At 41.6% G+C, this 14,661-nt stretch overlaps 1 protein-coding gene across 1 annotated transcript in view; it reads right to left on the reverse strand.

The window, feature by feature from the left end:
- The window catches only part of LOC126152715 (alpha-1,4-N-acetylglucosaminyltransferase-like), a 36,369-nt gene extending 22,159 nt beyond the window's left edge, over window positions 1-14,210 (reverse strand). The window contains exon 1 of the mRNA XM_049916024.1: window positions 14,184-14,210. Within this exon, the coding sequence (XP_049771981.1) occupies window positions 14,184-14,210 (27 nt within the window). The remainder of the gene's footprint in view (window positions 1-14,183) is intronic.
- Between the last annotated feature and the right edge of the window lie 451 nt (window positions 14,211-14,661).

The following is a 14,661-nucleotide window of genomic DNA, read 5'->3' on the forward strand; positions in this document are numbered from 1 at the left end:
TGCACAGCGTCCCCATAATTAGTCCACTAAATGCTTTGGGCGAAGCAAGATTGCCTATTAATTTTCAAAGAGCTACTTGATGTTCAAGAGGTTTATATTGTTTTAGTATCAAGTCCAACATTATAAGTAACTTAAGATAGCCAAGGTGGACGCAGTGTCATAGATGACACGACTGAAAACACATAAGACGATCGAAAAACGGTATATTTTACGAATGGTGAAGCGTGTGATAGGGTCGTTACAAGTTGTTCTCGGACTTGTACTCTGGAAGCGTACGTTTTCAGTTTGCAGCATCTTCCTCAATTTGTATTAGAACTATATCTACCTCAAAACAGCTATCGCCCGAATGAAGTTCTGTCTCGTGACACAGTACTAGAACCGGAAATGATGATGCCATGGCTTCTTTACTGACAAGGAAGTATTTGTCTTGCGCCTCGATGCAGGAAAACTTTGTCTCCCTGCAATAGCTCCTGCAAGGGCACGGAAGTCCTTTATGTATCTATCGCCTATATTGCGAGCACACTGCTGGTAAACATCTCGCATCATGATAGTGACTAAGAGTCGGAAAATCTCTGACTACTCATTTTATCTGGATCAGGAATGATTCCTTCAACTTTCACTATGTGTCTCAATATTTTTATTCCTTGGGCTATCCGGATTAGGTGGACACCTGCAATCTGAGCACACTTCATCATGGTTGTCAGTCGCCTTATATGTTTTTAAAATGTCTTTGATTAACGATGACGTCTCCAGATAACGAAGACACGTCATCTGTTTAAAATATCGAAGCAAGTTGTCTATCCCACGTTCGAAGGTGGTTGGAGCAACACATAGCCAAATAACATAACTGTGATCTCATAGAGGCCGTCAGGAGCTAGAAGGTAGTCTTTTCCCGGTCAGTCTCGTCAACTTTGATTTGCCATTAGTCTCTCTGCATTTACATAGTTGAGAAACAATTTTCTCGTTTCAAACAGTCTAGGGTGTAATCCAGAAGCAGACAGACTTTTTCTTGGTAATTTAGTGTAGTCGTTGGCAGTCGCTGCAGCGACACCATGTGCCGTCTTTCTTATTCACAAGTATCATTGGAGAGAACCAAGGACTCTGGAGGTTCAATGATGTCATCTTGCAGCATCTTCTCCACTTCCTCCTGGATAATCTGCCGTTCAACTGGCGATTATATGAGCGTTCGCTAATTGGTGAATCTTCGAAGGTCATGATACAGTGTTTTATCATGAGCCACTCATTTCTCCAGTCCAGATTTGCAACATCCGAAAATTAAGGCAGAGTGGTATTACTAGCAAACTTTGTTCCTTGGTCAGACAAGATCCTACTGGCAGTTCGATTGTAGTGGCCTCGCATGTGTTGCCGTGGCAGCGGTATACGATTTCGTCGATGACACTTCAAATGGTTCAAATGGCTCTGAGCACTATGGGACTTAACAGCAATGGTCATCGGTCCCCTAGAACTTAGAACTACTTAAACCTAACTAACCTAAGGACAACACACAACACCCAGTCATCACGAGGCAGAGAAAATCCCTGACCCCGCCGGGAATCGAACCCGGGACCCTGTGCTCGGGAAGCGAGAACGCTACTGCGAGACCACGAGCTGCGGACTCGATGACACTAACCTGCCCTTTCAGTAGTGGTTAGGATGTCCCTATGCACATACACTGATCAGCCAAAATGTTATGACCACTGCTGCTGGTAAGTTTTAGGGCTATAAGGTCGTGGTCCACGGAACTCTTCGTTTCCTAAAGTCTCATCCAGTACTGCGCTGGACACCTTCAGAGACGTTGTTGCCCCATTGCCGACTCAATGGAGGAACAACGCCTCTGAAGATGTCCAGCCCAGTTCTGGACGACACTTTAGTAGCGGAAGAGTTTCGTGGACGACGTCGCAACACCCTGAAAGGTTTACCAGCAGCAATCTCATCCGGTTGTGAAAGCCATCGTTCTGTCATTATGAGCACTGACCACTGCAAGGTTGGATGCCTCCTGGTGGTATTAAGGGCACTTGACGCAGCAAGAAAAATTTGCAAGCATAGCAGAGACGGATGGGAAATTACCCTAGCGAAGATATGCGCTGCAGATGCAGAAATTCACTATGATAAGCGACTTTGCCAAACGGCAGACCACCGAGAAGCTGCCATTGACACACAGAATACCATTTGTAAAATCTAAAAGTACTTTAATATTTCTACTGTGAGAGTGGAAATGCTCGAACAGTTCCAGGTTTTTGCAAATGTCAGTCACCGTCAGCTGCAGATTAGGTTTACAGTTTATTTCTTTGGACCAGTTTGAAAACGGATCTGCAATAGAGTGATATAAACTCAAGTGTACCGTTGATTCAGAGAGCAAACACTGTAGAAATCTATAGTGCAAAAATGTCTGATGAATATTTTAAAAGAGTGCAGCTGAAAAATTAAATTACATGAATAATTCCAAGGAAGAAGTTCCTAATAGATGAGATGGAACATTTAAAGTGTTGAAGGAAAAATACTTTACTCTAAGAGCCCTGGTTAAAATGGTAGAACTTGCTATGTACGCTATATAGTGTTACAGTCATGAGTTACAATTTTTACGAAGATGGGAAAATTGTAAAAGTATTGTCTGTGAAACTCCAGGAAATGAAGAGGATACATTGGCTGTAGCTGAGGAGCTTTTGCATACATACTCTATCTCATAATCAAGAAAGCAAGAACCAAGCCTTTGATTTCAAAAGTGAATCATTACTGATCATGCGCTATACCAAACTTCTGATAGAGCATAATTGCCTTTGCAATGATTTTCAAGTGTAATTTAAGAATTTCATTGAAACGTCCCCTTAGAACAATTTATACACGACTGTGCTTAACCTGACACAATATTATTTAGCGCAACGCAATCTGACTTTCAAAAATCCCTACAAAAGAATGGCCCTGACTAACATTAAACTATACCTTTCACAAATAACTTACCTCACAAAAATCTTCATTACTCGAACTACTGCAATACAGCGAGCGCCACTATTGCCAGCTAAATAAAAGATTCAAACTACAGAAGGCACTAACTACTGATAGGGATAGTTAGCAAATGAAAGATATTAATAGAGAACAAACAATGTATTTACTTTAATAGTCATAATATATATATATATATATATATATATATATATATATATATATATATATATATATATATAGCAGTTCATGACAAATTACAAAACTCCGCCATCTCTCTCCCCACATCCACCACTGCTGGCGGCTCACCTCCAACTGCGCAACGCTACGCGCTGTTCACATCCAGCTGCCGCTGCCCAACACTACAATGGCAGACAACAATGCAAACTAGCCACAGGCTGCACACAGCACAGCCAGTGATTTTCATACAGAGCGCTACGTAACGTTGCCAATAGGAAAATATAAACAGCCTACTTACATGATGTACGGTGTTGTACATAGATCGCTACGCCGTGAGCAGTTATGTGAGCAAATTCGCTCACTTGAAAAAATAAAAACAAAATTCTAGTAATATCAAGGATTTGTAAGTGTAGTGAACTTCAATTAGGGTATTAATAAACGTTGTTCTGAGGCAAAGTGCGATGGTACATGCGGGATTTCAAATAAAGGGCAGGTGGTTTTGTGGCCCTCAACTATGTACCCTCTGACTCAAAGTTGAAATATTAAAAATTTAGGCTGGTTTCGTTGTCTAGGGGCTGGGATACGTAGTTGCCGCATTACAAGCCAAATACTGCTGAGTCTACAGTATACCATATGAATATACACATGAATCGAATGGTCAAACGTTCCTATCACTCGGCAATTGCCAATGTTTATTGCAACATAGTAATTTATAAATGAAATATTGCAATTAAAGAAAATCTGCAGGTGCTATCTGAACGACTTTAAATGATGAGTACGATAGTAGTACTTTTAAGAATGCGGTATATTTCTGCAAAACACTTATTGGTGTCGATGGTCTAGCAATTAAATAAAATATAAGCTGAATAACAGGGAAACAATAGATTCCTAATGCACGTAATTAGTTATGAACAACAATATAACTCGCGAGATTTCACTTCTAAACGCATACTACGTCTTCGCTGTAGAAATCACGGAAATTCACAAGTTCACAAGTCGGCACTCCGAAGTATTTCTATCTCACGTGACCACGCGCAAACTGCCCCACTGTCCAAGTCTTCCTGCAACCGCCGGCCGGAGTGGCCGAGCGGTTAAAGGCGCTACAGTCTGGAACCGCACGACCGCTACGGTCGCAGGATCGAATCCTGCCTCGGGCATGGATGTGTGTGATGTCCTTAGGTTAGTTAGGTTTAAGTAGTTCTAAGTTCTAGGGGACTTATGACCACAGCAGTTGAGTCCCATAGTGCTCAGAGCCATTTGAACCTTCCTGCAACCGTGCGTCTGTCGCGCCGTCGCGTCCAGCACCTCCATATCTCATGTGCGACCGTCGCTCGCGTTTCACCGGTCCAAACTGCCCCTCCATTCACTTCGGTAGTGGCCTCCAATAGTAACGAGCGCTGTGATTGGCTACAGCACTCCCTCCATGCCTCCTAGCCAATGTACACTCACAAACCTTTTGAAACACATACGAAATACTGAATTTACATTTAAATAACTTGAAATTAAATAAATATCCCCATGGCTGGACCATAAAGACGCTCTAGCACACATTATTAAATACATAAACAAATCAAATAAACATATATCAAAGAAATAGCAAGCAAAAGGTAGGCCAGTAGCCTAATGTCTCTGTGCTTTCTAAAACACAGTAAATATTTAACCAATTTCTTCATGCATAGTATATATCGGATATAAACAAAGACATCAATGAATAAATATATTTATAAGCATGCTGCTACAGTTTTTTCGTGTAACTGTGGAGTGCTTATGGCCTGACGCGATCGATAGTAATCAGCCACTTTGACCTCCAATAATTCATGTACTACTTGTGGTGTCACCGCCAGACACCACACTTGCTAGGTGGTAGCTTTTAAATCGGCCGCGGTCCGCTAGTATACGACGGACCCGCGTGTCACCACTGTCAGTAATTGCAGATCGAGTGCCACCACACGGCAGGTCTAGAGAGACGTACTAGCACTCGCCCCAGTTGTACAGCCGACGTTGCTAGCCATGGTTCACTGAGAATTACGCTCTCATTTGCCGAGACGATAGTTAGCATAGCCTTCAGCTACATTTGCTACGACCTAGCAAGGCGCCGTATTTAATTGATATTGAGATTCTATTAATGTATCATCAAGAGCGATGTTCTACAAATGTGGATTAAAGTTAAGTATTCCAGAAGCTACGTACTTTTCTTTATAGCATTCATTACGTATCCTGTTTCAGACCTCACGCCAGCCTGCGTGAGTTTAAGCGCGTGCCTTTCGGCTTCCTCTCATTGTGTCCAGGCTGTCTTGTCTAGACACAACACTACTCAAGTTACATGCCCGTAATTTATAGCAATTTAGGTCTACACTAACAGCTTTAGAAAGTCACGTCGACTGACAAAATCGGATGAGCCGTTTAGATTTTAGAAACTCCTTGCTGAGTGTTACTTGTATAATTTATTGTGAGATACTAAACTTTAAACTAATAAAGGTATTGAAAATCTGACCACCCATCAGAATCGTCGTGCAAATAATGGTAATGTATATGTTTCTTTTGAGGTATCATGATTCATCTGGCTGCTATTAATTTCTATATGACCTGTGAAATGTCTGCCTTTAATGTTTCACAAAGTCCGCAGTCTTTGGCACTACCGGCATACAAATTTCCTTCAGCGACACAAAGTACAGTCCTTGTCACAGCGTCAGCACGGAATTCCCAGCCATGCGCTCCCTGGTCCCCGGCTAACGCTCGGCAACACGTGGCTGCCGCCGAGCCGCGGGCCCTCCCAAGAGGCCTTCGCACTGCCACGCCAACTCTGAACTTACGAGTATTTCCAGGGCGCCGCAACTCGCCCATAATCTCACACACCTCCACTTCTGAACATTCTGGCTGGCCAGCACCCTTCAGTTCATACAAGTACACTACTCGCCATTAAAATTGCTACAACAAGAAGAAATGCAGATGATAAACGGGTATTCATTGGACAAATATATAATACTAGAACTGACATGTGATTACATTTTCACGCACTTGGGTGCATAGATTCTGCATATTACTCCTCTGGCCGTAATAACGGCCTTGATACGCCTGGGCATTGAGTCAGACAGAGCTTGGATGGCGTGTACAGGTACAGCTGCCCGTGCAACTTCAACACGATACCACAGATCATCAAGAGTAGTGACTGGCGTATTGTGACGAGCCAGTTGCTCGGCCACCACTGACCAGACTTTTCAATTCGTGAGAGATCTGGAGAATGTGCTGGCCAGGGCAGCAGTCGAACATTTTCTGCATCCAGAAATACCCGTACAGGACCTGCAACATGTGGTCTTGCATTATCGTGCTGAAATGTAGGGTTTCGCAGGGATCGAATGAAGGATAGAGCCACGGGTCGTAAAGCATCTGAAATGTAACGTCAACTGTTCAAAGTGCCGTCAATGCGAACAAGAGGTGATCGAGACGTGTAACCAATGGCACCCCATACCATCACGCCGGGTGATACACCAGTATGGCGATGACGAATACGCGCTTCCAATGTGAGTTCACCGCGATGTCGCACAAACACGGACGCGATCATCATGATGCTGTAAACAGAACCTGGATTCATCGGAAAAAATGACGTTTTGCCACTCGTGCACCCAGGTTCGCCGTTGAGTACACCATCGCAGGCGCTCCTGTCTGTGATGCAGCGTCAAGGGTAACCGCAGCCATGGTCTCTGAGCTGATAGTCGATGCTGCTGCAAGCGTTGTCGAACTGTTCGTGCAAATGGTTATTGTCCTCCAAACGTCCCCATCTGTTGACTGAGGGATCGAGACGTGGCTGCATGATCCGTTACAGCCATGCTACCTGTCATCTCGACTGCTAGTGATACGAGGCCGTTGGGATCCAGCACGGCGTTCCGTATTACACTCCTGAACCCACCGATTCCATATTCTGCTAACAGTCATAGGATCTCGACCAACGCGAGCAGCAATGTCGCGATACGATAAAACGCAACCGCGATAGGCTACAATCCGACCTTTATCAAAGTCGGAAACGTGATGGTAAGCATTTCTCTTCCTTACACGAGGTATCACAACAACGTTTCACCAGGCAACGCCGGTCGACTGCTATTTGTGTATGAGAAATAGGTTGGAAACTTTCCTCATGTCAGCACGTTGTAGGTGTCGCCACCGGCGCCAACCTTGTGTGAATGCTCTGAAAGCTAATCATTTGCATATCACAGCATCATCTTCCTGTCGGTTAAATTTCGCGTCTGTAGCACGTCATCTCCGTGGTGTAGCAATATTAATGGCCAGTAGTGTACACATAAAACAAATTTCAAAGAACAGAATTAAGTGATTAAAACGCCAGGCCAATAGTATTTTCAAGATTTTTGTGGTGGTGTGGGAGCACCATGAATTTCGAAATAACTTAACTAACACAAATTATGAACGAAACGGCATATTAAATAAATGCCTGCATTTTAGTTATGGATAATCTAGCATGAATTTCCAAATAAACTAGCACAACTTATGAACGATACAGCATATAAAATAAATGCCCACATTTCAGTTATGCATAAATAATTTTTTGGGCAAGAAATAAAATTTTTTAAATGCACTTTTACTTTCGTGCGATTTTCTAAGCACTTCTTGTGCCACTCACTCAGCGCTAAGGCGCCTTCTTGCACTAAGTTTTCCGTCGCACTACGCACGCTTACACGGATTTTAGCACGAAGTGTTGATCAACTCACATCAGTCTTTTGACCAAATGCCTCGCAAAAATCGTGTCTGCCTCAGCATTCCGAGTTCCACCGTTTATCGTGACAAATCTGTCTACAACGAAAACCAAAAGCAGAAACCCCTAGACAAACCATTTCCCAAAACCAACCAGGATTCCCGCAAAAGATTCCCTCCAAGGGAAAACAATACTTTAGGAACAAAGTCACAAGACAATCGACTGAATCTCATTAAGCTCAAATTCCGATAAGTTCTATTTATTTGACTTTAATCAATCCTTCCTACCTACAAGCACCTAAAATTGCGTGCACTTACAATTACCGTTTTAATACCCTTCAAATTGACCACTAAATTCTTTGCCACACTCTTATACACAGGATAAATAAATACATACTTTACTTAAATCCACGAGGTCACTGACCTCCACGCACCCTCAGTGCCTAAACTTCCCCCTTTTGCACATGTACAGTGCCGCAAAAAACTAACAAATTACTCATGAATCCCCAAGTAAAACATATAAATTATCCCTCCAAAATTACTACCACTAATTACAGATTAGAACAGCTTTCCACTTACGCCCTTTCTCTATATACCCTTAGCCATTTTAAACTCCTCTCGTTTCCACATATGCGACAGCAACGACCTTAGCGTTCTACCGTACCAACGCCAATCAGTCTCATTAGAATCACACTCCTCCTTCATATACCAATTTGTACGAACTTCAATTACAGAAATCGTCCCCATCCACACCATTTACTTGAGGCCTCTCAAAATTTTCTGTTAATTCTTCCACACATTTCGCCGATTCACTACCCACAGCATGCACAACTTTACTGTTTTTCCCTTCGAAAATATCGACACTTGCAGCTTCATCAAAATTAACATCAATTCACTGTTAAACAATTTATCTTCCTGAAATAATACCTCGATGCCTAAGCCATCATCACCATAAATATTCATCTCAGCAACCTTATCTGCTCACACACCATTTAAATCACTACATAAATTCACATCAGAAACATTACTTTCCTCCGTCGACAAATTAACTTCACATGAATCGTACACAACTTTCTCCTCCACCGCTACATTACACAAATTGCTGCTAGCTTGTCGTACAATTTTGGGACTTCCAAACTTCCTACGTTCCGCTGTGATCGGACAAAAATCAGTGCACACTACCATTTCTACACACTTTTCATCCAGATTAACCCCGATCCTACTTTCCATACATTCTCACATTCACACTCTGACAAACGTTTTAGATCAACACATTCATCAATATATTTCGTTTCACCTTCATTTGTGACTAGAAACGCGTAAATTCCTTCCTTCGAAGTTTCAATACCAGTAGATTTTACATCATTACATGAATTACCGGTACTCTGTTCCTTGAAACAGAAATCATGTACCTCCGGAGATACATTTTTAACTTCCATTGCTGGCGAGACCAACGCTAAGCCTCCATTAGTAACATTGACGCTTTCCGCCGAAACACAATCACCCTCACTTGCAGCTGGTGAGACCAAAGCTACGCCGCCTTCACTAACATCTACGCTTTTCACCGACTCAACAAATACTTGTTACTACAACACCTTCCTTACTGCAATTTCTACTATTTGCTAATACCTCTTCAGAACTCTCCACACAATTTGCTTTCACAAAATTCCTCTCCTCTTCAACTTCTTTTTGAACCACTGAATCTTTCCATTCGTCACCATTCACTCACTCATTCATTACACATTCATAACTTACATCATTCCCCGCAAATTTATTCCCATTACTTTTACTTAAATCTCTCACAAATGTATGCTTCCTCCGTTCGCGCTCGCGCTTATTGAAACAGCCACATATATATAGCCTTCCTCTTTCATATACTCCATATTACAAGTTTTTTGTCTTTCTCCAAACCTATCAACATTTCTACCATTACCATTATCTCCAGTCCTTTTCATCGCCTGTTTAGATCGACATCCCCAGACCTGAGATGTTACAAACATGTTTCCCGACTGGTTGTTATGCAACTGCACTTCACCCGAATTACTCCCCTCAAATCTGCATTCTTTACTCTGATCCCGTTCACGGAAGTTATCACTCCTGCTCGTTCTCCGACCATTCTACTCATTCTAGCTACTATCTCCCGGAGAATTCCTTTCATTTCTCTCATGACTATAATTTTGGTGGTGATTATTTGGATTCCCATTTGGATTACTACCAACCGGTTTGCTCTGAGGTTTGAACTTCAAAGCCCTCTCTAATTTTTCTACAAATTCAAGAAATTCGTCCACGGAACCACATGGACTATGGACAAGATCCCACTGCAAATCTTCGGGTAATCACCTTTTTAACCTGGTGATTTCCGCTAAAACCCCCAACGGATTTTTCACATGCATAAACCTGCCAAGTTCGCGCTTGCAAAAACCTCTCATCGTCCCATTACCGTACCTGTAACTCGGCCTGTTCAAGAATCCATTTTGGATCCTCGATCAAAAAAACTCTTTTCTAATTCTTTTCTAATTCTTTTCTAATTCTTCGTACGATTTGCACGAACTACATTTAACATTTGCACAAGACTGTGGGCCTCCCTCCAAATGCCGTTTAACATATTTTATTTTCGCTTCGTCCAACGTGCTTTGAACAGAAGCGTCCTACATGCAGCCAAGAAATTTAGTGGGTGATATCTTCCGTCATTTGTGTAACATTTCACATATCCGGTATTTGCCCAAGGGATATTTACAACCGCCGTGGCCTGTTGGGAGGCTAACGAATTTATACCAATTTCTATCTGTTGCATTTGTCTTTCAAATTCATTTTCACTAGTGATACTGGACTCTATGCTATCTTTAATTTTGCCCACTTCTTTCTCTGCCTCACACGATTGGCAATGTCACTAATTGCTAAATTTATATTGATATTATGAGCATCTTGCGCTTTTACACAGTCGCTTACCTTGCCCCCAAGTTCTGTCTGTACCTCATCCATTATTTCCCCAATATCTTTTTCCACTGATCCGATTTTAGATTTTATTATTACAACTTCGTCTGTAATTTTCCTCATATCCACTTGGACACATCTTAATTTATCATCAGTTGCTTTTTCAAAGTTACCCATAATTTTTTCAACTTCATCTTTCACAGCAGAACCTATTTCAGTTCGCCATTGTACCCATATCTGTTCGAATTGTACTGATATTATTTGCCATTCCATGGATCATTTGCATTAGCTGATACATCATATTTCCCCCACATTCATTTCCCTTGCCTGAGTTCCTACTAGTCACACTTTCGCGCTCTGATTTCGGACTAACCGGCTCACTTCCGTTTTCAGGTGACTGTTTTATATTCGCGAGATCTATAAGTGGAGCTTGAACTTCAGAGTCAAACACTATCTCACTATTTGCGCAGGCACTTATCTGATCTGAGATGGTTCCCTCTGCCATGGTGATGCCATCAGTTGTAGTGTAAGTCAACACTGAAGGCTGCCCTGGAGTACTCGAAGAATCTGCCGTCGTACTTCTTGTTGATCTGCGTCCGCCACTGGAGAAGTCGCCTGATGTAACTGTAGCTGTCGCCCGTTACTGCATGTTCCATCCAATACCGCTGTCCATTAAACGGGCTAACCGCTACTGTTCCCTGCACTCAACTTACTTAGACTCTGAGCCCCCACGCAAATTGCCTTTAACGCGATATATTAGGACCTCTATCGACGGCATGTGTTAATTGTGAAAATTACTGCGTAATTTCACTATTTCCAGAAACCTACTAGCGGAAAATGTGGTGTCACCGCCAGACACCACACTTGCTAGGTGGTAGCTTTAAATCGGCCGCGGTCCATTAGTACATGTCGGACCCGCGAGTCGCCACTGTCAGTAATTGCAGACCGAGCGCCACCACACGGCAGGTCTAGAGAGACGTACTAGGACTCGTCCCAGTTGTACGGACGACTTTGCTAGTGACTACACTGACGAAGCCTTTCTCTCATTTGCCGAGAGATAGTTAGAATAGCCTTCAGCTAAGTCCATGGCTACGACCTAGCAAGGCGCCATTAACCATTTCTAGAGAGAGTCTCACTTGTATCATCAAGAATGCTGTATACAAGTTAAGTATTCCAGCAGCTACGTACTTTTCTTTATAGCATTCATTACGTATCCTGTTTCAGACCTAAGCAAGCCTGCGTGAATTAAGCGCGTGCCCTTTCGGCTTCCTCGCCCTGTGTCTAGACTGTCTTGTCTAGACACAACAGAAAAAAAACCGATCTGACACTGTGTTTTGTGACAGGTTCACTCTACAGACATCTCTACTAGTTTTGCAAAGGTTTTTACACTTCGCATAGTACGCTGAATAACAGAGAGCAAAGTAATTACCACTTTGCAGGACACAAATCCCGGACGAGCCTCCAATTGCGGCTTTAAAAAAAAATGTGAACTGGTGATGTTGTGGCCCTCAACCACGTACCCTCTGACTCAAAGTAGCTCCTACAAACCTGGTGACAGGAAGTGGTCTTCTGATGTCCTGGCTCTACAGTTCTGTTACAACAGTATTTCAGAAATTATTGATCAGTTGATCACAACCATTTCAGTTGTCTCGTATTTTAATGGGAAAAAATGGTAGGCTTAGCATCACCTTATTTGGGAGATTCAATCAGATATCATTCTGACAGTGTCTCCCGTGGAGCACTCGAAGTAAGTTGTTCTATTACAAGCAGTAAGAATTCTTGAAGTACAAATAACCTTACAAGTCGGGCAGCCACAGCTAAAAAACTTATACATAACTTAAAGGACAATCAAAGAATTTGAAACAAGACATGGTAAAGCAGTCAATATTAAAACTGAGTGAAAGTTCAAATCGGCAATAGATATTTATTGTGTTTTCACGTACGATGACCGGTTTCATTCCCTGGACGTGTATCTTCAAGAAACATAACACTAATAGTTCGTGTGCCACAAATTTCAAGGTACAAGTGTGGTTAAAAACATGTCATCTGTCGATAGAACTTTTGATTAAGCAACAGATGGGTATCCGATTCGAACCATGCATCATCACTAACGCATCTCCAAAATGGAGTCAGACGACGAGCCCGTACAGCGCATGGTAATCCACGTATGATAGGATCTAATCATCGTCAAAATCCGCGAGAGAAACAAAGAATTAAAAGACACACAATCCTTGGGAGTCAAACAGAACTATAGGCTGTAGCGCCAGTCACACGTCCCGCGTGCTAAATAGCGCTGAAACGTGTAATTCTATTTGACGCATTAAAATTAAAGGGAAATGAGTTTCTAATTATCATACTGATTTCAGTAACTGTTTCTATCCAAGTTAAATGTCAATTAGCATTTAATTTCTGTCAGGCGGTACATATTAAATGATAAGAAGAAGGATTAAAATTGAGCGAAAAGTAATGTTAATTCTTTGTTTGTTAGAATTTACTGCAAAATGGAAAAATATCGTTTTAAAAACTTACTGCGAGGAATTAAAATATGAACTATAAATCTAAATAGATCTACAAAAGAAAAAGGCGTTAAAGTCACAAATCAGCTGCAAGTCGTTAATCTGCAAACCCAACTAACGAAGTTTATTGAAATAAAACTGCTATAGAGTCCAGGAACCATATTATTAGAAATCAGGCTCTTCAAATAATTTGTTTTGGTTAGTAAAATTTTAAATTCCCAGTTATTAACCGCAGAGCGACATTTTTGGGTTTAAAATGGCCAGTTTTCCAGTTCAATGGTTATTTACTCCTCAAAACGTAAGAGGTTCAAATCACTGATCTTAAATGGAGTTCCATCAGTTTTCTTTGATTTATTTACAGTTAGTTCATCATACAGTTGCTTATAATCAACCAAGTACCCAAAACTCATTCCTTTTCTTTGCATTTTTTATTAACATAACATGTTTACCATGAAAATAGATTGGATCAGATTTCTTCACGTTATTTACCGCTTGTTCGCTAATGCTGTGTATAGCGTCTCTTCATTGTGGGTGCACCCTCTGCACACAGGTACAGCGCAATGTAAAATGTGGAAGGAAAAACTGCAGTATCAGATTGGTAAACAATGACACAAAAAGCAGATAGAATGCAGTATTATTCGCGTTAATATTTGGCGAAGATTGACATAAAGTTCTCGTATATCCTTGTTCGTCTGAAAAAGGCACTTAGGTGACAGGACCGACTAAAATTTTCCAACTCTAGAAGACAAGGACAAGTGATACGACAACCGGTCCATTTTGCTTAAGATTAAGGAAATTCGTTAGGATAACTGAAGATGAGGCATTACACCAAAGTTTTGCGGACACAACCAGTTCGCGGAAGGATTCACCAAGTCCGTAGAAGGTACAATGTCGCTTCTCCCCTCTCACCTGCTTCAAAAGTTGTGTGAGCGTCATGCTGGCTGAAACACGGATCTCTGTGGTTACTTTCTTTCCGAGGCAAGGGCAGGACATTGTGGTATTTAATATGAATAAAGTAAATTATTCAAATAATAGTCCATGTTTTCTGGTCTGCAGACAAGGAGAAAGAATTGTTTGGTATTAAAATACGCCTGAAATAGCAGTAAATGCATCCATGCATGTCTTTGTACTAGACATTTAATATAAAATACAAACCTAATTCCTTCGATTAAATGGATTGAATTTATTTAAATACAAGATTCTTACAGGGTGTTTCAAAAATGACCGGTATATTTGAAACGGCAATAAAAACTAAACGAGCAGCGATAGAAATACACCGTTTGTTGCAATATGCTTGGGACAACAGTACATTTTCAGGCAGACAAACTTTCGAAATTACAGTAGTTACAATTTTCAACAACAGATGGCGCTGCGGTCTGGGAAACTC

This window comes from Schistocerca cancellata, chromosome 2 (genome assembly GCF_023864275.1).
Source record: "Schistocerca cancellata isolate TAMUIC-IGC-003103 chromosome 2, iqSchCanc2.1, whole genome shotgun sequence".
NCBI lineage: Eukaryota > Metazoa > Arthropoda > Insecta > Orthoptera > Acrididae > Schistocerca > Schistocerca cancellata.